A 25995-nucleotide genomic window follows, 5' to 3' on the forward strand; every position below is an offset into this window, starting at 1 on the left:
TGATTAATTTTGTGTTTGTGGATTATAAATTAAGCAGCAAAATGCACTCATTTTTAGCCATCTCTGGGGGCGGCCATTTTGTCTTCTGTCAACTGAAAATTACATCACAATTGCTCATCACGACTGACCTGTTTTCTGAATTGGAGCCGTGATTGGGCGTTGTGAGCAGCTGTGATCTCATTTTCAGTCGACAGAAGACAAAATGGTTGCCCCCAAAGATGGCTAAAAACCAGTGCATTTTGCTGCTTAATTTATATTCCACAAATGCAAAATCAATCAGAATGCTGTGTTTCAACTAGTGGGCATGCTGGGAACATATTCTAGAAAAAAAATATGTTTGGGTTGACTTCCACTTTAAATAATAAAAATACCACAATGTAATTCTTTTTTTATACAATCAACAGTTTTTATTTCTTAAATTCACATTGTTTATAGCAACATATTTTATATTCTTGAGGACAAAGGGGTTCGGATAATGAATGAGTGTCTAGATGCAAATCTAAATTGGTTATAAAGAAAAGCTCTGCTGTAATGTAATTTTGAGAACATTTATTGTGCAGACCTCAAAAGTCAAAACCAAAACTCAGAACTCTATTGTGAAAACAAACAAGTAACAATATTTCATACTTTTATCATTTTAAGGGTGACGTACACCGCAACGGAAATAATTTATTTCCCATTTCTGCTTCAGTTAGCGAATATGCCTATTTTCTCTCCAGAATCCAGGTGTTAATTTGCCTGCTTTTGCTGTTCAAGGTTGGATGTTGTTCGCTTTAACATGGTTCAAGCCAAATGTCTGTCAAAAGTCTAATTGTTAACCTTAGCACTTAATTGCAGTGTTAAACACGCTAGATTTTTCAATATTAGGTTGGCTTATGGCCTCGGCCAGCTTTTCTCGTCGTTATTTCATGAGTACGACCCTTGTCAGAAATGTTGCTTAGATGTTGCTTGCCACCACACAAGCAGTTATTAATATCTTAGGAGGAAATTTCACAACTTGTTTAGGCACACTAGTAGCTAGCTGTTGCTAGCTAGCTGCTTCTGCCCGAGTAGCACAGAGCTTCGCTCGACCTCCAATTATCTGGAAGGTCTGTAGGTGACCTGAGCCTACTGGCCTGCAGTAAAAATGATTTTGGTCAAAATCTCACCCTTACGTTAATGAATTATTCCATTTAAATCGTTTTTCACACAAACTCAATATTAATCACAGTATCAGGTTTTTACTAGTGCTGCCACATACAATGTATTCTTGCTTAATTCCACTTTAAAAAAATTCTATTTCTACTCACTTTGATTCAAAATGTGTGCAAAGAGTCTCTCTGTACTGTTCTGCAAATGAGTTTCTACCTCTGGTTGGGCATGATTTTGAAAACTCTCACCATCCAAACCATGATGTAGGAGAAGGCGGCGATCCACAGGGTTGAGGAGATGAAGGACAGCATGAACCAGTTCTCCCAGCGAGGTGTGGAACAGTTGGGCACAGTGAAGTAGAGCAGTAGGCACAGAGGCCAGGCCAGGAGCCACTTCAGTTTGTTGCATATACCGGCTGCAATACACACACACACACACACACACACACACACACACAAGCCTACATCAATCAAAAATGAAGGACAACACTTCACTGTTGATAATTCTTTTGAATAATGACAGGACATTGCAGCATATTTATATTCAACTATGATTAAAATCTGATTTACTTGGGTTGCAATCACTGTGTGTAACGTCCGCATTTGATCAATTATGATATGATTTCACACAAAATGGATTTCAAGGAGCAGCTCAACAATTTCTTAAAAATTCAATGAATAGAAGTGTCTTGTGTGAATGGAACTATATACTGTATATGAAAAAAGTATATGATCTAATGCTAATGAATGCATTATTTTGTAAAAATAAAACAAACAAAGTTGATTTCCTAGATTCCACCAATTCCACTAAAGTCATCTAGGGCACAAGTTCCAAGATTTTTATTTGGGAAACGAATATTAATGCTATTATCTTAAATTAAGATTTTGGGGTGTGGAACTTTTAGTTTGTCTTTCAACTACCTGGACAATGGAAGGGCACAAAAGGTCCTTCTCCATCCTCCTCTTCCTCCTCCTCATCGTTTTCATTATTCTCATTGTCTTCGTTCTCCGTCTCGTTGCCCGCCTCATGGTCCTCACGCCGAAAGTTGACACCCCGTTCTGCTCCAGACAGCCCGTTTTCTATGGCCCGCTTGCTCGTTCCTTTCACTGGCCCATCCGAGTCGCCATTGGTCAAAGTTCGTGTGTTGATTAGGCGTTGCCTCTGTACACACATCACAAACATCATTTTAGATAGTAGAATGAGATGTATGCAGAAAATGCGTGTGCTACTTTAGACAGTATAAATTTGATAAGCACGCAAGCAGCACGTTAATCTTTCGTCAGCATTCCGTCCTTATTTCAGGCTGGCCCGCGCGGGCCTAGTCCGTCTGTCGCCGGCGACAACAACAGACACACACCCTTCAATCGTTCGTCTATCTGCCTTTTTATCCGGCCGGAAAAAATAGTAATCGCCTACAGGCCGGCCCGACTATCATTTCAAATGGGTCTCTGTTAGTGTTTCCGACTACCAACTTCGACAAACTAACACTCGCACCCGTTCATTTGAAAGTGGTAGTGTGTGTGTGTGTGTGTGTGTCTTTACCTCAGTGATGAGCATTCGGGAGGCCATGGTGAGGCGGGTTCTTGGGGAGAAATGGCTGGTGATCATGATTCTCATGCCGGCCTCTGAGAAGGACAGCTGGTGGGGGTACGCCGAAAGCAGCTCATCAACCATCAGCACGGACGTTTTACTGTGGCGGTTTGCTTTGTAACACACAAACGCGCACGCACACAAACACACGTACACACACAAAGTAAATGCATTACGTATGCAGTACGCACTATAAAGATGTAAACCAAATGATCATGATCCAACAATTAAATCCTTGTTATCAGTCAAACTACCCTCTCTTTGAAATCCCTTATAACATACACTAAACGGACCTAACGAATGCATTGAGACGTCTGTTCAATATAACAAAAACAACTGGAAGTAAATGCAGTGAAGGTATCTTTTTTTTTTCCGAGACAACAGTTCATCACCAAGTCTCCAAATTACATTTGTCAATTAGTATGCGGTTCTCTCAGATGTGCACGTTGAAGATGGAGTGGCATACAGTACCTGACATACCGGTACTGTATTTGCAATTCTCTAATTCAGTGAACCTATCCTCTATCACCCACTATAACACTCAAGTAAGTTGGGAAGCTTCATTTAGCCAAAAGTAGTGCTTTGTTGCTATCTTGTGTCATCGATGGCAGTTCTAAACACATTAGTTTGGTCATCAATTACTTTACTATTGTTGGTAGGGCATTGTCCCCGTCCCCAATGAATAGCAAGGGAATATGGCGGCAAGGCTCAGGTGGTTGGCAGCACTAAGTTAGACAGACAACTGAGGTTGTGTTGAGTCACATACAAGTTGCTTTGTAGTGTGCTGCACTTGTGTAAGGCGGATGTGTTGACACATGCAATAAGGAGTGTGTTTTGCACGGTCACAGCAGTTGACAGGGTCGCTGTCACGAGTTGCCACCATATGAATTCAAGAATGTCACCTAACACTACAATTTGAGAGCTACAGCTTTGATGAGGTACCTTTTTTCAACAGGACAGCAGTTGCATCGGAACCATCGTCTAGTTCGCCGTTATTAGCGGCTCCATTTCTTAAACTGGATGAGTTCTTCTTCCTCTTCTCCAGAAAACGAACCACATGGGAGTTGAGTCTGGGGGAAATAAACCCAACACTTAAAACTGGACCAAGACTAATCTTCAGAAAACTTCAGATCAGTTTGGCTTCACATGCCTTTCATTTTTTTAAACTTACTTCATTATCAAAATGTAGACGAAATACATCAGAATCAACGTGAGTGCTTCCCACCTGAAAAGCACAGTCAATCAAATTCATTGTGCTAAAATGTTTTTGCAAATGGAAATGGAAGTCCAGCACTGAATTTCAATGAGCAAGAACATAAATGGCACTTACCAGACCACTTTTTCATCATATATGAACTACAATAAGGAAAGAAGGGGATACACAATTAGCTCAATGAAACATTTCATTTGGATATGTAAAAACATGAGAATGCAACACAGTCCCTAATCACAACATCAGGTACACTTACACTGTTTAATGAGGTTCAACATGAGGACTAAGTTGCAGTTATTACATCATTACTTTGTATTTATCCAAGGTACATGAGACAAAATGCGATATGAAACTAAGAGCCATGATGTTTCTACACCACTGCGCGACTACAGGAAATAATATGTTATTCCGTCCATTTTTGGCACAGCTTGTCCTCATTAGGGTTGCAGCTGAGCTGGAGCCGATCTGACCTGACTTTGGGTGAAAGGCAGGTGGGCATACGATACACCCTGGAATGGGTTGACAGACAATCGCCATATCGACAAATAACCCTTGACACTCAAATTTTCACCAATAGCCAATTCAAAGTCTGCAATTAAAATAACATACCGGTACATGTTTTTGGTATGCGGGAGGAGGCTAGCGTAAATGATCTTACTGAGATTGAAACCTGTATTTCGTGACTGCGCGACAGATACAGGTTGTTTCCTGGATCCCATTCGATTGTGTATTCGTACCTAATGTTGTGAAAAACCTACTTCGAATCCCATTTGGCCGAGAATTGAACATGTAACATAATTAAAAGTGTGTTGTATGATTTAAAGTAGTAAATTACCACAATAAGAGCAGAGATAGAAAGAGTGTAGTAGGTGGAGTCTCTGAGCAGAGGCCAGCAGGACAGATGGATGGTCTGGGGAAAACAACAACAGAAAAATCTGTCACAATATTCACTCACACTGAAGTGCTGACAGTGAAGTACTGCAACCTTTTTCCGTTTACACACAACTGTATTATTTATCGAAATAATAATATAATACCGCTCTACTATTAATACTGACCAAAGAAATACATACTTTGATATAACGGACTGGTCCAGTTGAGTAACAGGCTCGAAAGTGGACTTCTAACAAGATAAACACGGCTCTGCGTTGCTCTTGCATAATATGTTATCTAAATAGGAAAAACATTATTTCAAGTATGTTTCTCCGTTGCTTGTGGGATTAAAGGGGCAGAGAGGGACAGGCGGGATTTTCTGACTTGCAACACGGAATGGGGCTGAGAACACTTTCTCTCTTTGTGAACTGTGAAGTGCGTTCATGAAAGAAAAACAGATTCAAAGTTGCCTGTCTAATGAAAAAAAAAAATGACATTCTTCTTAAGAAGAATGTGTCAGTCTGTGATGTTTTCTTTATCTGGACCATTTCTCCTTGACATTATTGAGCTCGATTATCATTCTGGTTGAAGGCTTTTCTTACTTCCTTTGGAAATTTGGGAATGCCCTTTTCATTCTCCTATTGGTACTCTTTTTAACACTCATTGTGCCCTGATCTTGAACTGTCCTCAGAGAGCTGTTAGAGAGATAAATGTAATGTCTGAAAGCAAGCTTGATTGCCTTACAAATGAGCCTTCACAATGAAAGACATAGCGTTTTTCACAGGGATTGAAACCAACTCTCTTGTTTTTGTCCTCAGGAATCCATTTGGGCCTTATCTTCAGTTTGTCTATTTCATTGTAAATTATTGTCTACAAATTGACAATTCTTATTGTCCTTGAATCCTAGTAATGAATAACAGTTTAATTATGCAGAGGACATATCCCTGTTTGGTGCAAAACATTTATAAAATGGCTCGATTATACAGAAATGAGGACAATGTTGACCCTGGAGTGTTCTCAATGTTAATATCTTATTCAAATAAGTTTGATACAAAAGGTGAAAAGACGGTTTCAAGTTTGAAAATTAATCATGATTTTGATATTTTGCTCAGGCTACATTTTTATATAGTTTCAGCCCTGTTCTGTCATAATCCTCCAGGCTTCTGTCCCCTGGTACTCATGTCGCCACAAATCAGCTCTCTCCTTTCTGTCCATTACAGTATGTGGTCCTTGAGGATCACCTTGAGCTCTGTTTTTGATTGTTGATACAGTGCCGTGAAAAATGTATTTTCACTCTTCTCAAATTGCACAGTTTCCCCACTTCCATGTTTAAGATCAGCAAACAACTGTACATCAGGTAAAGACTACCCAAGTAAACAAAAAAAAATGCAGTATTCAACTCATACACTGCCATTGACATATTTATTTGTCTTTTCACAGTCCAGCCATTCAATCCCAGGAACTTGTATAGATATTTTTTTCATTTTTTTCCCTAACGTTAGGGTAAAAGAGGGTCTGAAAATGTCTGGCAGTGAATGAGTAAAATGCATATTTATATATTTATTTATTTATGTATCTTTAAGGGGAAAAATATTCAAAGCTACCTGGCCCTGTGTGAAAATGTACTTGCCCCCTAAACACGATAAGTGCTTGGGGCCACCATTAGCAGCAACAACTGAAATTAAGCTTTTTTTTTTTTTTATAACTGGCAACACGTCTTTCCCATCTCTGTGGAGGGATTTTGGCCCACTCTTCCTTGCAGAATTGCTTTAATTTAGCAACACTGAAGGTTTTTCAACCATGAATGGTCTCCTTACTTTTTAGCATTTCAATTGGATTCAAGTCTGTACTTCAACTTTGACCACTTCAAAACCTTCGTTTTGTTTTTTTTAAGCCATTCGGAAGTTGACTCCCTACTGTCTTTCAGATCGTTGACCTGCTGCAGAACCCATGTGCACTTTATCTTAAGGTCATGAACGTCGACACGTTCCACAGTAGAACAGGGTAATCAGAAACAGGTGAATAGTCTCACCACTAAGTATAAAAGGAGCAGCACTGAAAAAGCTCAGTTTGCAATTTGCACTTTTAAGCATTTTATCTCCAGTGCACCCCACAACGACCCTTTGCCAGAGACACTTCTTCTAGTGAAAATGATCTCAAGGTATGGTGGGGAAAATATTTTCAGATTTACCTTGTTAGTTTAATTATTAATAATTGTACTTTTGTCCCGATCCGATAGACATGATCGAAAATCGAGGCCAATCACGTGATTTTCAGTTTATCGTATTGGCTGAAAAAGATTGAATTTTTACCCGTCCATCCATCCATCCATCCATCCATCCATCCATCCATCCATCCATCCATCCATCCATTATCCAAACTGCTTAAAGTTTCTTAATTTCTAAAGTCAAGAATAAAATACTTTCGTTCTTTACTTCATTTGAACCACTTCTGATTTACAGCCGTATAAAAAAGGTATCATCTTGGATACCTTTATTCAAAAAATAAATAAGATACTTGAGACAGTTGAGACAGTTGATCGGCACATACTCAAGTCAAAATCAAGTGACTTGAACTCGGACTAGGGTGCAAAAAAATGTGATCGGGACATCCCTCGTGAGTATCGGATGTAAACTTCAGTGCTTTCAGCCCACAACCAGAATATTACATATACATGAATGAAACAAAAATGCTTGATCATGAAATGCTTTCCTACTAATAACAACCATTACCTGTATAGCAAATATCCCACATACTCCAATAATGCAGAGGATATTGAAGACAGCTGAGCCAACAATGGTGCCGACCCCAACATCCCCTTTTGTGATGAATACTCCTGCAAAGCAGATATATTAAAAAAATGATTATTGCACATGTTTGTTTACTTTATGAGATCAAACTACAAAGGCCCACAAGTTGCCATACTGTTTATACAGTTTCAAATGTTTGCCACTTGTTTTTTTGCGGATGTCAATGTATGGCCAGCCTAAAGTGTAAAGAGACAGAATATCTAAAAGTGTCTGACTTTATAGCCCATAAATTTTGCAAACCAGTTGGCGTTGACATTGAATTTCTTGTTCGTAGTTGCAAAAATGTGAATTCTAAATGTTTACACTGCATTGTATTAGCAGTGGTTTCCTACATTCAAAGAGACCCAGTAACCCTATTATTGAAATTGAATTTAATATACAATATAATTTGTACATGGTCTCAATGTGCTTGAGACCATGCGCCGAGCAATTTGAAGCGCACGCCTAACACTTAATGTCTGTAGAGTTTTTAAACTGATACATGCATGCGAGGTGTGAAAATGGCATTCAAATAAATTTTGATGAATGTATTGTGATTGATTTAGTGATTTTTAGGGGTTCAATAAGAGTCTATTGTACCCGCTGTATGGATGTATATGTTTTTGTGTGTTTGTCACCTATGACCGAGGTGAACAATTCAGGTGCTGAACTTCCTGCAGCCATGAAGGTTGCCCCTGCAACATCCTCACTAAGATGAAGGCGCTATTGGAAAAGAAAAATAATGCAACATGAGCAAATTTGGGTAAAACAGCATTTGAAAACTCCTTAAAAACAATGATAAATAATTGTCAATTACCTCACATATCTTGTCAAGCGAGGGGACGAAGTAATCATCACACACAATGGCCAAGGCATAGAACATATAGACTGCCTGCAAACACATAGACACGCACGCACGGACACACATACGCACACACACATGCAAACAAACACACATGTGAGCTTGTCATAAATGTGAACTTTACTGATCCATCATTGCGGCACGTGGTCAACTGGCTAGCACTCCCGCCTCACGGTACAGAGATTGTGGGTTGGAATCCGGCAACGGAATTCCTGTGTGGAGTTTGCATGTTCTCCCCGTGGCTGCGTGGGTTTTCTCCAAGTACTCCGGTTTCCTCCCACATTCCAAAAACATGCATGGTAGGATAATTGGGCACTCTAAATTGCCGCTAAGTGTGATTGTGAGTGTGAGTTTGTCTCAAGTCTGTGTGCCCTGCGATTGGCTGGCAACCAGTTCAGGGTGTACGCCTACTGCCCGAAGACAGCTGGGATAGGCTCCAGAAGGCCCGCGACCCTTGTGAGGATGAGCGGATTGAATAATGGATGGATGGATGGATGGATGTTCCAACATTACCAGAGGTGGGCATTCCTTCTGACCAACGAACCGATCCGTCTACTACAGACACCTGTTTTGCAGGCTATAAACGATAAATGGGATACTTGGAAAAAAAAGATGGACTAAGCATGGGCGGAGGTGGATTCTCGCCCGTCTATGTAATGGTCTATAACCTTCCTAGACGGAAGCGGTAACGGAAGCGCGGTGAAAATAATAGACGGACTGACCGGTAGGCGATGACTATTTGGTCCGGCTTGACAAATAGACGGATAGACGGATGGCGGAAGGGTACACAGACTGCAGACGGATGGCGATTGAAGGACCCGCTAATTTTAGTAAAATGCCCACTTCTGAACATTGCGGTACATTATAATGTGTCCCAAATTCCCAATACGCATTTTAGGCAGTATCAGACAGGAATGACAGTATAAGGACACGTGTTAACTCACATGAAACAATATTTACTCTGTAGTTTTTAACTAGATTAGTTTTCAAGGATCAGGTTAAAATAAAATATTCCATTATCTAAAACCCAGTGTGATTGTTTTTTGTTTTTTTTTACCCCCCTACAGCGCACTAAATTTCTGGCAAATGGGCTGCTGTGGCAACCAGCATCAAAGCAGTGGCGGATATGCACCAAAAGTATTTCACGTAATTCATGCACTACAGCCATAATAAAACCATACAATTACGAAAAAACAATGTTTACTTAGTTAATTTTCGAATGTATTGGTATAACAATAAAAGATTTAGGTTAGTTTTTTCCCCATAAACCCACAGTATGTATATGCGGAACTTAACAGCTCCGTGGCATTATGGGTAAAAATGCCAAACATAAATCATGCACTGAAAACATAGGAAAACCATAAAATTATGAATAAACAATGTTTACTTACTTAACTTTTGAAACATGTAAGCATGTAGAACAAATCACCCAAAAAGAAAAAAAAAGAAAAAACACCAGATTTTTATTATTTAACTCCCACGTGCGAAAGTCAATACCCCGTGGCATTATGGGAAAATGCTAACTTCAGCCTACAGTTATGTTCAAAAGTATTCGCTAGTACATTTGAAGCACCTGCAAGCACTTTCAATCATACTTGGTATGTGTAGGGTTTATTAGTCCCAGGCAAATTTGACAAAATAGTAATACTAAATTCAACCATCAGAGTTCGACAGACTTGACTAGACTTGAATTGGACATGAACTATTTTAGCTTCACATAGTCTCACGCAGCTTTAATCCCCAGCTATAGTCTGCATGCTTACAATCAATAAGTCATATATTGATGCTGAATGTATACTCCGTAACAGCTTCATATATTATTCTTTTGAAAAGTAGTATAAACGATCATAGTCTGACAGTTTGAATCATGTGTTAGGATGGGGACGTGACCCATATTGATTTAAGAAAGTGGCTAGGTTATTCGATAAAGGTGCAGGCTGACTTAAACTGGGCTGGCCCTCTTAAACCAGGGCAGTGAGAACCTCAATGAATCTTTCTCGACACCGGCTTGAATAACTTCATTATCTCCGCGTTACAGCGAGTGCAGGTCACGGGACGTTCTAAGCCTTTAAACAATGATTCGGTCAGGATTGTTTAGGGCCGGGAAAACTATTCTAAGTCTTGTATAGTCCTGCGGTAAGCGAGCTCTGACATGGTTATTCCCAGTGCCCCGAAAAAGGAATGCTGGAGCCGAGTGCATCAGGCAGTACAGATGGACACAGTTCAACTGAAGCACAAGCTGCTGAGTGGTTTACAACATACTATAGGCTGCGTTTTGAAATTATTGGGAGGGGAGAGCGCGCTCTGCCTCTCAGAACACACACACTCTTAGAGTAGTGTTAGGCATCAGAGTGAATTTCCGAACACATCCTTGGGAACGGGAATTTCGGGTGCCAGTCCGAGCGCTATTTTTTAATGTACTGTATAGCAAGTGGCACGTGAGTACAAGTTGCAAGACCAACCGCACTATGAAAAAAGTGTGCCTTATAGTCCGAAAAATAGGATAATTATAATTAGTAAGGAAATATTTCATTCAATGTAATTTAAATAATAATAGTAATAAATTAGAATTTCGTATCTAATTATTGATTTAATTATTAACCCCAATGTTTTCTGGCCCCCTCTGTATTTGTGAGCATGTCCTCCCATCATACTTACAGTAAGCCTAGAATAATCTTCACCACACAGCATATGGGCTATGTGCTCATTGTGTTTGATTTCATCGAAGGGGGATACATTGTCTTCTTTTAGAGAGAAGCAAAACTCTTGTTCAAACATGTGCACATGCTTTATATATTCCTTTTTATAGGCCACATCATGTATGTACATATTCATAGCATTATTATGCAACTAAACACTCCTGAGACATGAGCACTCTCTTTTAATTAAAATACATTCTCATATGTGTTAATTAGGATGAAGCCCTTGGAAGTGGGAATGCTGCAACTGATTTCTAGAAAACCAGACTATTTTGTTGAAATTTGAAAAAAAAAAAAAAATGTAATTAAAAAAAATAAAAATAAAATCTTGCATACATAGACATCAAATCGGGAAATAATGGCTGTACAGCTTAAAAGACACTCACACAGAGGACATGCAATCCCACGGCTCCATCAATGCGCTCCTGGTTTGTGAAGTAGTCTCTGGGGAACTCGTGAATGGCTGCAGACAAAATAGAACACAATGAAACATTAGAGGGGGGCGGGTAGGGGGTGGGGTGTCATTGTTTATTATCGCATAAGAGTGAGAAATATCTCAACAGAATAACAGCAACCACTAAACAAGTAAATGAGAATCAATTAACAGGACCTGATCAAAGTCCGATAAAATGAAAAGAGGTCAGAATCTTGCTCCATTGAGCATTAAATGCATTGTATCTGGTCTCTCTCTGTTACAAGCTTTTTTGTGAGGATGGTATGGAAGACAACTGCTTCCCAACTGAGCTAAATTGGATAAGATTTCATTGAATGGTCAAACTGTCCAATCATCCATAAAATATTTGGGGGAAAAAACTAATATGAATGGAAACAACAATCAAATCTTAAAGCGGAAGTCAACCTAAACACATTTTTTTCAAGAATGTCCGCCCCCAAAGATGGCTAAAATCGGGTGGATTAACACTTATTTCACAAATGCAATATTTTTCAGAATGACCTGTTTGAACTAGTGGGCTTGCTTAGGACATATTCTTGAAAAAAAAAAATTGCGTTAACTTTCGCTTTAAGGATGAGGTCAACCAATCACAGCTCACCTGTTTTCTTAAGATGAGCCATGATTGGTCATGATCATGGCCCTGAGCAACTGTGATGTCATCATCAGTTGACAGAAGTGACAAAATGGCCGACCCTGAGATGGCTAAAAAGGGGTGGATTTTGCTGCGCAACTCATATTCGACAAACGCAATATTCATCAGAACGCCTCGTTTCAACTATTAAGCCTGCATAGAACATATTATTGAAAAAAATATGTTTGGGTTGACTTCTACTTTAAGGGTGTGGCAAGCAAAATATTACGATGTGGGACTTTTTGGCGGGACATGCGTGACTGTATACATTTGTATGGGATTCTCATTGTATTTCATTAGTAACGAATGCTTCTACGCTTGGCTTCTTCCTAATCTGTTCACACCTTTATCATTATTTATTGAAAGTCCTGAAGGAGTACCGGCAGTTAAAGGCATTATGTAAACGTCATAGAGCCTTTTGCCCCATGCATTTCCCAATAATTGCATTGCTTCTTTTTGATGACCCTGATAGTGAGATTTTCCAACCAGCTCTAGAAAGGCAAATAACAGTTCGCTCATACATAACGAGTGCTTATTATTCTCACCTGCGTACCATTTGTTTTCTGTCCTGAATACCAGTTAAAGGCATTTCAAATACAGTATGTACATATACTGTACATGTGGATGTCATATCGTTTAGTGTTTGTGCTCAGTGTAAAATGTCATTTCAATCTGGCCTAAGAGACACAATGAATTAATCATGGTCTGATATCAGTAGCCAATTGGGTCAAAATAAGCCACATCGTCATCATGCCCATTTCCCTTTGCATGGAAGTGTGCATACGAGCGGTTGGGTTAAAAATAGCTCCAGCCCAGCATGACCCACCCTGTGTGTCTTTGTGTGTATTTGGGATTTGCTTGGCTAGCTCCACTGTGTGTCTACCTAACTTGCTGTGTGTTGGTGTCTGTGAGTGTGTGTGTGTGTGTTTATGTGCCTGTGTAACATGATAGCAACCCAATGTGCAGTGACATTCTCTCTCTCAGCATAGCCGAGAGCTCGTGAGTCAGGCGATGGCACCTGCAGCCTGTCTTAGTGTGGCGACAACACAGGCCTGGCTCTCCATAGGAAGTGTAAGCAGCAATGATGAGATAAGGTGAGGGTGGCAGTAAAGTGATAAATAAAAAAAAGAAAGGGAATCAAATCATTTGGATGAGCTACTGATATACAAAAACATATCAAATTATAAAAACATGGCATTACCAGACTTTCGAGAAACTTAAAAGTGTGTTGCATGCTTCAGTCTACGGGTTATTTTGTGCATCACACAAGCGTGGATTTGAGTGTAAAATATCAACGTAATCACACTTTTGTAGTGAGGGGCATATCAAACATTTAATTTATTACTATTTTTTTTAGGTGCAGTAAATATTTTCTTTGATGAAGCCCCCCAGCAGCTGGATCAAAGCGATTTACGCTGCATGTTATGTATGATGTGTTCTGTATCTTTTTCAGCAAATTTTGCCTAAAATATTATAGATATGTGTGTGTCAGACAAGAGTGATATTTATCTCTAATTCATCACAATTTACTTCTACGGATTAAAGACCACTTTGTAGAACACAAAATGTTAAGAACTTCATAATTGAATTTGGAAGCTAAATTGTTTTGGTGCTCGTGGCGCTTCCTGTGGTTTGGGATCAAAGTACTTTCGGGGACGTACAGTCAAGTCCATAAATATGGGACGTCAACACAGTTCTCATCACCGCAATATTTTTTTAAATGAAACGAACAAAAACTGCTTTCCGCTCTAATTTGCAAACTATCAGCTCTTATTTGAGGGTCTGTACACCTAAATCAATTGAACGTGTAGGATTTACTTTGCAGAACACAGGACAGTACAAATATGTGATATTGTGAACCTTGTGAATTGAAATTCAATGCAATGAATACAATTTTTAATCTTTATATGCTTCCCCCTCGGGGATGTCATCAGGGGACACGGCATCAGCTTTCACAGCTATGCTGATGACACGCAGCTGTATATTGCCGTGTCTCCTGATGACACAGGACCCATTGATACCCTTTTAAATTGCATTTTAGATATCAAGTCATGGATGGCAGATAATTTCCTACAGCTCAATCAGGACAAGACTGAGGTTTTAGTTATCGGTCCCGAAGGTCAGAGAGAGAAGCTTTTACCAAAACTACACATTTTTAATCCCTCACACTGTGTGAAGAACCTTGGCGTCATTTTTGACTCTGAGCTCAGTTTTATTCCTCATATTAAAAATGTAACCAAGATTGGTTTTTATCACCTTAAGAATATCGCCAGAGTCCGCCCGTTTCTCTCTCAGGCTAACACGGAAGTGCTGATGCATGCCTTTATTTCCTGTCGTTTAGATTACTGTAATGCCCTGCTCTCTGGCCTCCCGAAAAAGAGCATTTCACCACTGCAACTACTGCAGAATTCAGCCGCTCGGGTGCTGACGAGAACCAGAGGGCGGGAGCACATTACGCCAGTTTTGAAATTGCTGCATTGGCTCCCTGTGTGTTTCAGGATCGATTTTAAAGTACTTTTATTAGTTTATAAATGTGTAAATGGTCTTGGGCCATCTTATTTATCTGATTTGCTTTTATCATACCAGCCCTCGCGGATCCTGAGGTCCTCTGGCGCCGGCCTTTTATTTATTCCAAGGGTGAGGACCAAAATGCATGGCGAGGCTGCATTCAGCCGTTTTGGTCCTCACCTTTGGAATAGCCTGCCAGAGGATGTCAGGTCTGCAGAGACTGTTGATATTTTTAAGAGGAAGCTCAAGACACACCTTTTTAGTTTGGCTTTCAACAACTGTTAAATAATTTATCTTTTCTTTTGATTGAAGATAATTCTATGTTTTGCTTTGAATGTTTTAAAGCACTTTGAGTTGCATTTTTATGTATGAAAAGTGCTATATAAATAAAATGTGATTGATTGATTGATTGATTGAATAAGTAATATCGTCAACACTGCTCTTACTTCCTTGTCAAGCCAACTCTAAAATTTTAAAAGTTGACAGGCCTCCCCGCTCACTCTGATTAAAGTTTGAACACCATTTCATATGTTTATGTACTCTGAACTTGAAGGGTTATGCAGAGCACGATTGGGTAAAAAAACATGGCTTTCGTTGACCTAAACGTCATTCAAGGGGCTTACAGCAATTGGCTGCCTTGATATAGTCAGGTCCATAAATATTGGAACTAGTTCCTTTGTATTTATGGAAATGAGATGTGAGTGCTGACAAAAGCAGCAGAATGAATTCTGAAGCGTTTCCGGCAATGTTAACTGCTCATATTCAGCCAAATGCTTCACAACCCATTGGACAACACTTGACAGTGCAAATGGGCATTGACAAGACGAATACGGAAATAAATTAGTGAAAGCAACCAATGCAATGGCCAAGTCAATCACCTGACCCGAAGCTGATTGAGCATGCATTTTACATGCTGAAGACAAAAGTGAATGGAAAATTCCCCAAGAAAAAAACAGGAACTGAAGAATGGTGCATTGGCTATCTGGCAGAGCATCAACAAGGATTCAATACAGCATCTAGCGTTCCAGACATCAAGATGTATTTACTGCGAATGATTTATAACCAAGTATTAAAACATGAAAGTTTGATTTATGATTGTTAATTTGTTCATTTGGAGGCATTTATTGTTTGCAAATTTATGTACTTTGTAGTTTGTTTTATTTTACTTTTTTTTTTAAATACCGGTGTTAAAATAATGGTATCGAGCCGTTTTTGATGCCGAAAAATCACTTGTACCAGTATCCTGTGCAACACTAGCAAGTGATATGGAAAATGGACAAAACAGGTCCACTAGGGGGCACTGATAGTCAAAATGGGAGTTTGTTGTACCATTATTGCTGCATTAAAGTTAATGAAATATGGTTTCGGAGAAATGCACTTACTTTGGCAGATCAACATATAAAATGCACCCACTAAGCAAAACTAATCATGTTCTAAACAAATGTAAACAAATGTAAACAACTGTAACAAGAAAGATATGCTCTATAAACCTGTCATACAAAGTTTCCATCTTACTTCTTGTAGATTGAATGGTGTAATTACAGTATGTCCAACCATTTTGGATTAAAATATCTACTGAACTTGAATATGAACTGTACGATGATTTTCATGCATAACAAGAGTCAGTCAGATATAAGAATCTGAAATTATTTAGGATTATGGTGGAGGATATTTAAATAGACCAACTATGACGTAACTTTCTAGTACTGTGCTAATCTCATTAAGTATTCTGTGAAAAAAGTGGACGTCATTGAGTAAGTGAGACAAAAAGCATTTTATAATCTCTGCATTTATAAAAGAAGGTGGAAAATTGTTGGGATGTATAGTAGCTGCTACATTAAAGCCATTTGTCTAAATACAGTACATAATCTGCTACAACTGAATTCGCCTCTATAAGGCTTCTATGAGAATGACGTGTCATCACCTCGGGGAAAAAAAAATCAAAGGGGATGTGCAGATGAAGTGCAGTTTGAAATGGCCTATTTGGTGGTGCCCAAGAAAATAAATTAATTCCAAAGCATTTCAGCTGGGCCAGATTTGAAATGAAAAAAAAACCCCGCACATTTTAAATTTTTGATCTTAAAGATACAACGAAAATGCAAATTGGTGCAAACAGAGGCTGATGCATTGCAGCTGACACAAACTGATCTTTTGAAGCATTGCACTGGTTCAATGAACAATGAAAATTTCCCCACTGTGGGATCAATAAAGGCATTCTTATTCTTATTCAGAATGTTTGTACAACAGACAGGAGGTTTTGAAATGAATGCTAGATGCCAATCCATTCTGTTTTGGACCTCTAAGGTTGAAGTATGACACACATGCAACTATACAACCTAAACAAGCCAAATACAATAGGAATCATACAGTATACGGTATATACCATATACTATATGGTATATACAGGATAGCCTATAGGTACTAGAATTTCAGAATAACATTTTGAGCAAATTAATGAATATATGATGTAATGAATGCCATAATGAAGTAGATACAGGTACCCAGCACAGCTATTTATGACAGGTTAACATACAGTAGACCAGAGGTCGGCAACCCGCGGCTCCAGAGCCGCATGTGGCTTTTTCATCTTTATGTTGTGGCTCTACGTGGCTTGGGTAAATAAATAAAAAACGTCCGATTGAAGTGTTATGTTATTTGTCTCAAAAACGTCTCAAAAACGTACACCATGTCTTCTTAGTAAGTCAAAGTTTTTGGCCACTTACACATATAGTCTTAGATTGGATACCTATCGCATTTTTTTTGCAATGTGACCGCAGTCTGAACCTCCAGGTCGCATACATTCGATCTTGACATCAGGAGCCCAAAATGCTGTCAGTGCTGACAGCGGCTCTGCAGTTGTTTTGAGTAACAGTATTGACCTTATATTTGACTTGAATTTAATCCCACGTCAAACATGAAGCATAAAGTGGACATTTATGGTGATAGTAGTAATTCAGACACGGCTCGATCAGTTCATTTTTTACGCGCGCTTATGGCGTGTTGTCATCTTCAGTGACGTCTCCATGAAATGAGATCGAAAAGCCTCGCCTCATCATTTCCCCCAAATACTGTCTTTCTACCTCTGAGTGAATCGCTCCACTGTCGAAATGCCCCGACACGCTGCACCACATTTTCATCGTGGGTGACGTCGACTGTCTCTTCCTCTGCGTATGCGGTCACTTTAGGGGACTGATGTGACATTTATAATGTAATACAAACACTTACACAAAAAACCCAAACATTTTTCTTAAAAATATGGCAGCCTACAGTCCTGCGTCAAGATGAAAATGACTGCCCTTCCCTGTTTTGCAGACGCTGTGCACAGAGGTTCAGGAGCAGTGGTCCCGTTAACCAGGTCAAATAAATATTCAGGCAGTTATTTTGCAAATATTTATTTTCATTGTTCAGTGAAATAGTGCTCTTTATTCCACTGTATTATTAAATTCAGGCATTTCTGTTTACTGGATGGATAATTTAAATTAAGCTTTTTAATTCATTTAAAAGAGACCTTCAACTCTGCGCTTTTTTTGGTAAGAGTTCAAAATGTGTTCATTTAATAAATACATTTTTATTTTCTGAATGTCAAGAAGTGTTTTCGGCTCTTTATTTTCTTTTCAGTCAAATGGCTCTTTGAGTGAAAAAGGTTGCCGACCCCGGCAGTAAACCATAAAGTCTCTTGAACATCTTCAATGACATTTTTCTTTCTGATTTCTTCAGATTTTCTTTTAAAATTATAAATAAATGAGGGATGGTCCTGGAGAATCTGTTCAGTTGTGGACTGACTGAAACTTTTTTTTGATCAGCCAATATTTCACAGATCTTGTTCATTGAGTTATACTTAGGTGGAAGGGGGTGTGCGAGTGGTTATGAATAATTCTGACAGAGGGGCAGGGGGCAGATGCATTTCACAGCTTAGTGGTCTCCCATTGTCGATCAAAAACTTTTAGCCAAATGTTCATCAATGCAACAGTCACGCCTGTGGTTGGCTAGTTCTCTGTCAAGGGGTTTTGGCCTGGTTCACAATCTATCTAATCTGAATTATAATAATATCATTTACAATCAAATTTCAAACATTTCTTCACACGTGTAATGCGTTACTATACATGTGCAGGCACCTTTAAGCTTCAAACAGTTTCTGATGCGTTGTCAGCCTACCATAGCGGTTTAACTGGTCCTAACATTAAAAGACAGAACAATCACAGTATAAAATGGTATGTGACTATAACAATGTTAGATAGCATTTGAGTTATATCTATATTATGTTGAATGGGTAGTAATATACCCTGTGAGAAAGGGATGCAATTAGCAGCAAATAGGATAGGACGGGACAGCGCTGAACATGCAGGGGCAATGAGCTAAGCAGTGAGCTAAGCAGTGAGCTAAGCAGTGAGCTAAGCAGTGAGCTAAGCAGTGAGCTAAGCAGTGAGCTAAGCAGTGAGCTAAGCAGTGAGCTAAGCAGTGAGCTAAGCAGTGAGCTAAGCAGTGAGCTAAGCAGTGAGCTAAGCAGTGAGCTAAGCAGTGAGCTAAGCAGTGAGCTAAGCACTGCAAACAGTGTGGTGGAAGTGGCTATGCAGCATATGAATCACCAGTAGAAATGGAATGCAAGTGTGAGGATAGTCAAGCAAGCTAACACCATGGTCTCAAATTGTGCCACACCAAACAGTTCTAACCAAGTTGGCAGTATAGATTCGACATGAGGAGTTGGACATACCCAACCACCCAAAATCCATCCATTAATGTTCTACCACTTTTACTCACTAATCACATGGGAACTGGAGCTTATCCTAGCAGATTTTGGGCAATAAGACAGAGTAAACCCTGGCATGCTGACACATGTAGACCCTGTCCACATGAAAACAAGATTAAAAGCCTGAAGCTCTAAAGTCTGAGACATCCAGGGTTAAGAATAACAAACTGAGTGAGTGAGTGTGTGAGGAACAGGAGAACAATTATGTAAGAGTTACAACACCTGAAAAGGGACTTGAACCCTGGACCCTCAGATTAAAAGTTTGATGGTGTACCAACTGATCTACCCAGGCTCTAAAAAGAAGTAGTGAGTGAGTAAATGTGAAGTATACCTTTATCTAGGTGCATGACCTGAAAAGGGCCCAGAACTATGGCCCCATAGATTAAAAGCCTTTTGCTCTACGGTCTGAGACACCCAGGGTCGAGAATGAAGAACTGAGTGAGTAAGTAAGTGATTGTGTGAGGAACAGGAGAACAGTGATGATGATATATATTTATTTCTATATTTATTAATACATGTATCAAAGCCTTTTATTGTTTTTGTTTATAAAATGCGCTATATAAATAAAATCTTATTGTATTAGAAGGAACAATGTAAGAGGTGAAACACCTGAACAGGGACTTGAATCCTGGACCCTCAAATTAAGAGTCTGATGCTCTACTAACTGAGATATTCAGGTCTACTAAGTGTCAGTGAATGTGGAGTAGACCATTATCAAAGAGCATGACCAAAATCCTTGAACTCTGGACCCATAGATTAAAAACCAAATGCTCTACCGTCTGAGACATCCAGGTTTGAGAATGATGAACTAAATGAGTGATTGTGTGAGGATCATTGATTATTAAGAACAATGTAGGAGGTACTCCTGATGCTCTACCAACTGAGCTACCCAGGCTCTAGAAAGAGGCAGCTTGGGAGTAAATGTGAAGTAGACCATTATCAAGGTGAACGGCTAAAAATGGCCTTGAACTATGGACCCACAGAATAAAAGCCTTTGGCTCTACGGTCTGAGACATCAAGGTTTGAGAATGATGAACTGAGTGAGTAAGTGATTGTGTGAGGAACAGGAGACCGATTATCAAGAACAATGTAAGAGGTACAACACCTGAACAGGGACTTGAACCCAGGACCCTCAGATTAAAAGTCTGATGCTCTACCAACTGAGCTACCCAGGTTCAAGCAACAGGTACTTTGCGAGTGAATGTGAAGTAGACGATTATCACAGCGCATGACCTAAAAAGGGCCTTGAACTATGGACCCATTGAATAAAAGCCTGATGCTCTACGGTCTGAGACACCCAGGGACTGATGCTCTACGGTCTGAGACACCCAGGGACTGATGCTCTATGGTCTGAGATATCCAGGGTGGAGAATGATGAACTGAATGAGCGTATGAGGAACAGGAGAGCAGTGGTAATGATCAAGAACAATGTAGGAGGTGTGATGCCTGAACAGGGATTTGAACCCTGGGCCCTCATATTAAAAGTCTGATGCTCTACCAACTGAGCTACCCGGGCTCTAAGAACAGGTACTTTGTGCGTGAATGTGAAGTAGAGCATTATCAAAGTGCATGACCTAAAAAGGGCCTCTAACTATGGACCCATAGAATAAAAGCCCGATGTTCTATGGTCTGAGACACCCAGGGCCTGATGCTCTGCGGTCTGAGATATCCAGGGTGGAGAATGATGAACTGAGTGAGTGACCAAGTGATTGTATGAGGAACAGGAGAACAGTGATAATTATCAAGATCAACATAGGAGGTGCGACGCCTGAACAGGGACTTGAACCCTGGACCCTCAGATTAAAAGTCTGATGCTCTACCAACTGAGCTACCCAGGCTCTAACAGCAGGTACTGTGTGAGTGAATGTGAAGTAGAGCATTATCAAAGTGCATGACCTAGAAAGAGCCTTGAACTAAGGACCCATAGAATAAAAGCCTGATGCTCTATGGTCTGAGATACCCAGGGTGGAGAATGATGAACTGTGTGAGTGTATGAGGAACAGGAGAACAGTGATAATTTTTATCAAGAACGATGTAAGAGGTGCAGCGCCTGAACAGGGACTTGAACCCTGGACCCTCAGATTAAGAGTCTGATGCTCTACCAACTGAGCTACCCAGGCTCCAACAACAGCTACTGTGTGAGTGAATGTGAAGTAGAGCATTATCAAAGTGCATGACCTAGAAAGAGCCTTGAAGTAAGGACCCATAGAATAAAAGCCTGATGCTCTATGGTCTGAGACACCCAGGGCCTGATGCTCTGTGATCTGAGATATCCCGGGTGGAGAATGATGAAGTGAGTGAGTGACCAAGTGTTTGTAAGAGGAACAGGAGAACAGTGGTAATTATCAAGAACAACACAGGAGGTGCAACGCCTGAACAGGGACTTGAACCCTGGACCCTCAGATTAAAAGTCTGATGCTCTACCAACTGAGCTACCCAGGCTGTAACAGCAGGTACTTTGTGAGTGAATGAGAAGTAGAGCATTATCAAAGGGCATGACCTAAAAAGGGCCTCTAACTATGGACCCATAGTATAAAAGCCCGATGCTCTACGGTCTGAGACACCCAGGGTGGAGAATGATGATGTGAGTGAGTGACCAAGTGTTTGTATGACGAACAGGAGAACAGTGGTAATTATCAAGAGCAACGTAGGTGGTGCGATGCCTGAACAGGGACTTGAACCCTGGACCCTCAGATTAAAAGTCTGATGCTCTACCAACTGAGCTACCCAGGCTCCAACAACAGCTACTTTGTGAGTGAATGAGAAGTAGAGCATTATCAAAGTGCATGACCTAAAAAGGGCCTCTAACTATGGACCCATAGAATAAAAGCCCGACGTTCTATGGTCTGAGACACCCAGGGCGTGATGCTCTGCGGTCTGAGATATCCAGGGTGGAGAATGATGAACTGAGTGAGTGACCAAGTGATTGTATGAGGAACAGGAGAACAGTGATAATTATCAAGATCAACATAGGAGGTGCGACGCCTGAACAGGGACTTGAACCCTGGACCCTCAGATTAAAAGTCTGAAGCTCTACCAACTGAGCTACCCAGGCTCTAATAACAGGTGCTTTGTGAGTGAATGTGAAGTAGACTATTATCAATGTGCATGACCTAAAAAGGACCTTGAACTATGGACCAAGAGTATAAAAGCCCAATGCTAAACAGTCTGAGAAACCCAGGGCCTGATGCTTTATGGTCTGAGATATCCAGGGTGGAGAATGATGAACTGTGTGAGTGTATGAGCAACAGGAGAACAGTGATAATTGTTATCAAGAACAATGTATGAGGTGCAACGCCTGAACAGGGACTTGAACCCTGGACCCTCAGATTAAGAGTCTGATGCTCTACCAGCTGAGCTACCCAGGCTCTAAAAACAGGTACTTTGTGAGTGATTGTATAGTAGAGCATTGTCAAAGTGCATGACCTTAAAAAGGGCCTCTAACTATGGACCCATAGAATAAAAGCCCGATGCTCTATGGTCTGAGACACCCAGGGACTGATGCTCTGCGATACCCAGGGTAGAGAATGACGAACTGATTGAGTGACCAAGTGTTTCTATGAGGAACAGGAGAACAGTGATAATTATCAAGATCAACATAGGAGGTGCGATGCCTGAACAGGGACTTGAACCCTGGACCCTCAGATTAAAAGTCTGATGCTCTACCAACTGAGCTACCCAGGCTCTAACAACAGGTACTGTGTGAGTGAATGTGAAGTAGACTATTATCAAAGTGCATGCCCAACTTGACTACGGACCCATAGAATAAAAGCCCGATGCTCTACGGTCTGAGACACCCAGGGCCTGATACTCTACGGTCTGAGATATCCAGGGTGGAGAATGATGAACTGAGTGAGTGTATGAGGAACAGGAGAACAGTGACAATAATTATCAAGAATAACATAAGAGGTGCAATGCCTGAACAGGGACTTGAACCCAGGACCTTCAGATTAAAAGTCTGACGCTCTACCAACTGAGCTACCCAGGCTCTAATAACAGGTACTTTGTGAGTGAATGTGAAGTAGACTATTATCAATGTGCATGCCAAAAAGGACCTTGAACTATGGACCCAGAGTATAAAAGCCCAATGCTAAACAGTCTGAGAAACCCAGGGCCTGATGCTTTATGGTCTGAGATATCCAGGGTGGAGAATGATGAACTGTGTGAGTGTATGAGCGACAGGAGAACAGTGATAATTGTTATCAAGAACAATGTAAGAGGTGCGACGCCTGAACAGGGACTTGAACCCTGGACCCTCAGATTAAGAGTCTGATGCTCTACCAGCTGAGCTACCCAGGCTCTAAAAACAGGTACTTTGTGAGTGAATGTGAAGTAGACTATTATCAATGTGCATGACCTAAAAAGGACCTTGAACTATGGACCCAGAGTATAAAAGCCCAATGCTAAATAGTCTGAGAAACCCAGGGCCTGATACTCTACGGTCTGAAATATCCTGGGTAAGGAATGATGAACTGTGTGAGTGTATGAGGAACAGGAGAACCGTGACAATAATTATCAAAAACAACGTAAGAGGTGCGACGCCTGAACAGGGACTTGAACCCTGGAACCGCAGATTAAGAGTCTGATGCTCTACCAGCTGAGCTAGCCAGGCTCTAAAAACAGGTACTTTGTGAGTGATTGTATAGTAGAGCATTGTCAAAGTGCATGACCTAAAAAAGGGCTTTGAACTATGGACCCATAGAATAAAAGCCAGATGCTCTATGGTCTGAGACACCCAGGGCCTGATGCTCTGCGATCTGAGATATCCAGGGTGGAGAATGACGAACTGATTGAGTGACCAAGTGTTTGTATGAGGAACAGGAGAACTGGTAATTATCAAGAACAATGTAAGAGGTTCAACGCCTGAACAGGGACTTGAACCCTGGACCCTCAGATTAAAAGTCTGATGCTCTACAACTGAGCTACCCAGGCTGTAACAACAGTTACTTTGTGAGTGAATGTGAAGTAGACTATTATCAATGTGCATGACCTAAAAGGGACCTTGAACTATGGACCCGTAGTATAAAAGCCCGATGCTCTACGGTCTGAGACACCCAGGGTGGAGAATGATGATGTGAGTGAGTGACCAAGTGTTTGTATGAGGAACAGGAGAACAGTGGTAATTATCAAGAGCAACGTAGGTGGTGCGATGCCTGAACAGGGACTTGAACCCTGGACCCTCAGATTAAAAGTCTGATGCTCTACCAACTGAGCTACCCAGGCTCCAACAACAGCTACTTTGTGAGTGAATGAGAAGTAGAGCATTATCAAAGTGCATGACCTAAAAAGGGCCTCTAACTATGGACCCATAGAATAAAAGCCCGATGTTCTATGGTCTGAGACACCCAGGGCGTGATGCTCTGCGGTCTGAGATATCCAGGGTGGAGAATGATGAACTGAGTGAGTGAACAAGTGATAGTATGAGGAACAGGAGAACAGTGATAATTATCAAGATCAACATAGGAGGTGCGATGCCTGAACAGGGACTTGAACCCTGGACCCTCAGATTAAAAGTCTGATGCTCTACCAACTGAGCTACCCAGGCTCTAACAGTAGGTACTGTGTGAGTGAATGTGAAGTAGACTATTATCAAAGTGCATGCCGACCTTGACTACGGACCCATAGAATAAAAGCCCGATTCTCTACGGTCTGAGACACCCAGGGCCTGATGCTCTGCGATCTGAGATATCCAGGGTGGAGAATGATGAAGTGAGTGAGTGACCAAGTGTTTGTATGAGGAACAGGAGAACAGTGGTAATTATCAAGAGCAACGTAGGAGGTGCGATGCCTGAACAGGGACTTAAACCCTGAACCCTCAGATTAAAAGTCTGATGCTCTACCAACTGAGCTACCCAGGCTCTATTAACAGGTACTTTGTGAGTGAATGTGAAGTAGACTATTATCAAAGTGCATGGCCCTAAAAGGGCCTTGAACTAAGGACAAATAGAAAAAAAGCCTGATGCTCTATGGTCTGAAACATCCACGGCCTGATATATCGAGGGTGGAGAATGATCAACTGAGTGAGCAACTAAGTGATTGTATGAGGAACAGGAGAACAATGATAATTATTATCAAGAACACTGTAAGAGGTGTGAAGCCTGAACAGGGACTTGAACCCAGGACCCTCAGATTAAAAGTCTGATGCTCTACCAACTGAACTATGGACCCGTAGTATAAAAGCCTGATGCTCTACGGTCTGAGACACCCAGGGCCTGATGCTCTATGGCCTGAGATATCCAGGGTGGAGAATGATGATGTGAGTGAGTGACCAAGTGTTTGTATGAGGAACAGGAGAACAGTGGTAATTATCAAGAGCAACGTTGGTGGTGCGATGCCTGAACAGGGACTTGAACCCTGGACCCTCAGATTAAAAGTCTGATGCTCTACCAACTGAGCTACCCAGGCTCCAACAACAGCTACTTTGTGAGTGAATGAGAAGTAGAGCATTATCAAAGTGCATGACCTAAAAAGGGCCTCTAACTATGGACCCATAGAATA

At 40.7% G+C, this 25995-nt stretch overlaps 1 protein-coding gene and 17 non-coding genes across 18 annotated transcripts in view; all 18 read right to left on the reverse strand.

Annotated features, from left to right (window-relative positions):
- slc24a3 (solute carrier family 24 member 3) overlaps window positions 1-25995 on the reverse strand; it is a 92930-nt gene that overhangs the window by 9222 nt on the left and 57713 nt on the right. Inside the window, exons 3-13 of the mRNA XM_086044572.1 lie at window positions 11544-11620; window positions 8414-8488; window positions 8235-8319; window positions 7540-7643; window positions 4770-4844; window positions 4052-4077; window positions 3893-3946; window positions 3664-3791; window positions 2674-2834; window positions 2052-2292; window positions 1380-1546 (exon numbers count right to left, since the gene is read on the reverse strand). Coding sequence (XP_085900698.1) covers window positions 1380-1546; window positions 2052-2292; window positions 2674-2834; window positions 3664-3791; window positions 3893-3946; window positions 4052-4077; window positions 4770-4844; window positions 7540-7643; window positions 8235-8319; window positions 8414-8488; window positions 11544-11620 — 1193 coding nt within the window. The remainder of the gene's footprint in view (window positions 1-1379; window positions 1547-2051; window positions 2293-2673; window positions 2835-3663; window positions 3792-3892; window positions 3947-4051; window positions 4078-4769; window positions 4845-7539; window positions 7644-8234; window positions 8320-8413; window positions 8489-11543; window positions 11621-25995) is intronic.
- Window positions 20600-20672, reverse strand: trnak-uuu (transfer RNA lysine (anticodon UUU)). The gene has a single exon. It is a non-coding gene; the product is annotated as a tRNA-Lys (tRNA).
- On the reverse strand, window positions 20941-21013 carry trnak-uuu (transfer RNA lysine (anticodon UUU)). The gene has a single exon. It is a non-coding gene; the product is annotated as a tRNA-Lys (tRNA).
- On the reverse strand, window positions 21263-21335 carry trnak-uuu (transfer RNA lysine (anticodon UUU)). Its single transcript has one exon. It is a non-coding gene; the product is annotated as a tRNA-Lys (tRNA).
- trnak-cuu (transfer RNA lysine (anticodon CUU)) lies at window positions 21545-21617 on the reverse strand. The gene has a single exon. It is a non-coding gene; the product is annotated as a tRNA-Lys (tRNA).
- On the reverse strand, window positions 21867-21939 carry trnak-uuu (transfer RNA lysine (anticodon UUU)). Its single transcript has one exon. It is a non-coding gene; the product is annotated as a tRNA-Lys (tRNA).
- On the reverse strand, window positions 22158-22230 carry trnak-uuu (transfer RNA lysine (anticodon UUU)). Its single transcript has one exon. It is a non-coding gene; the product is annotated as a tRNA-Lys (tRNA).
- On the reverse strand, window positions 22480-22552 carry trnak-uuu (transfer RNA lysine (anticodon UUU)). Its single transcript has one exon. It is a non-coding gene; the product is annotated as a tRNA-Lys (tRNA).
- On the reverse strand, window positions 22793-22865 carry trnak-cuu (transfer RNA lysine (anticodon CUU)). The gene has a single exon. It is a non-coding gene; the product is annotated as a tRNA-Lys (tRNA).
- Window positions 23109-23181, reverse strand: trnak-uuu (transfer RNA lysine (anticodon UUU)). The gene has a single exon. It is a non-coding gene; the product is annotated as a tRNA-Lys (tRNA).
- On the reverse strand, window positions 23413-23485 carry trnak-uuu (transfer RNA lysine (anticodon UUU)). Its single transcript has one exon. It is a non-coding gene; the product is annotated as a tRNA-Lys (tRNA).
- On the reverse strand, window positions 23724-23796 carry trnak-cuu (transfer RNA lysine (anticodon CUU)). The gene has a single exon. It is a non-coding gene; the product is annotated as a tRNA-Lys (tRNA).
- Window positions 24037-24109, reverse strand: trnak-cuu (transfer RNA lysine (anticodon CUU)). The gene has a single exon. It is a non-coding gene; the product is annotated as a tRNA-Lys (tRNA).
- On the reverse strand, window positions 24358-24429 carry trnak-uuu (transfer RNA lysine (anticodon UUU)). Its single transcript has one exon. It is a non-coding gene; the product is annotated as a tRNA-Lys (tRNA).
- trnak-uuu (transfer RNA lysine (anticodon UUU)) lies at window positions 24648-24720 on the reverse strand. Its single transcript has one exon. It is a non-coding gene; the product is annotated as a tRNA-Lys (tRNA).
- Window positions 24970-25042, reverse strand: trnak-uuu (transfer RNA lysine (anticodon UUU)). Its single transcript has one exon. It is a non-coding gene; the product is annotated as a tRNA-Lys (tRNA).
- trnak-uuu (transfer RNA lysine (anticodon UUU)) lies at window positions 25283-25355 on the reverse strand. The gene has a single exon. It is a non-coding gene; the product is annotated as a tRNA-Lys (tRNA).
- On the reverse strand, window positions 25830-25902 carry trnak-uuu (transfer RNA lysine (anticodon UUU)). Its single transcript has one exon. It is a non-coding gene; the product is annotated as a tRNA-Lys (tRNA).

The sequence above is a fragment of the Filicampus tigris genome, chromosome 11, assembly GCF_054856515.1.
Source record: "Filicampus tigris isolate MCC_2025a chromosome 11, RoL_Ftig_1.0, whole genome shotgun sequence".
Lineage (NCBI taxonomy): Eukaryota > Metazoa > Chordata > Actinopteri > Syngnathiformes > Syngnathidae > Filicampus > Filicampus tigris.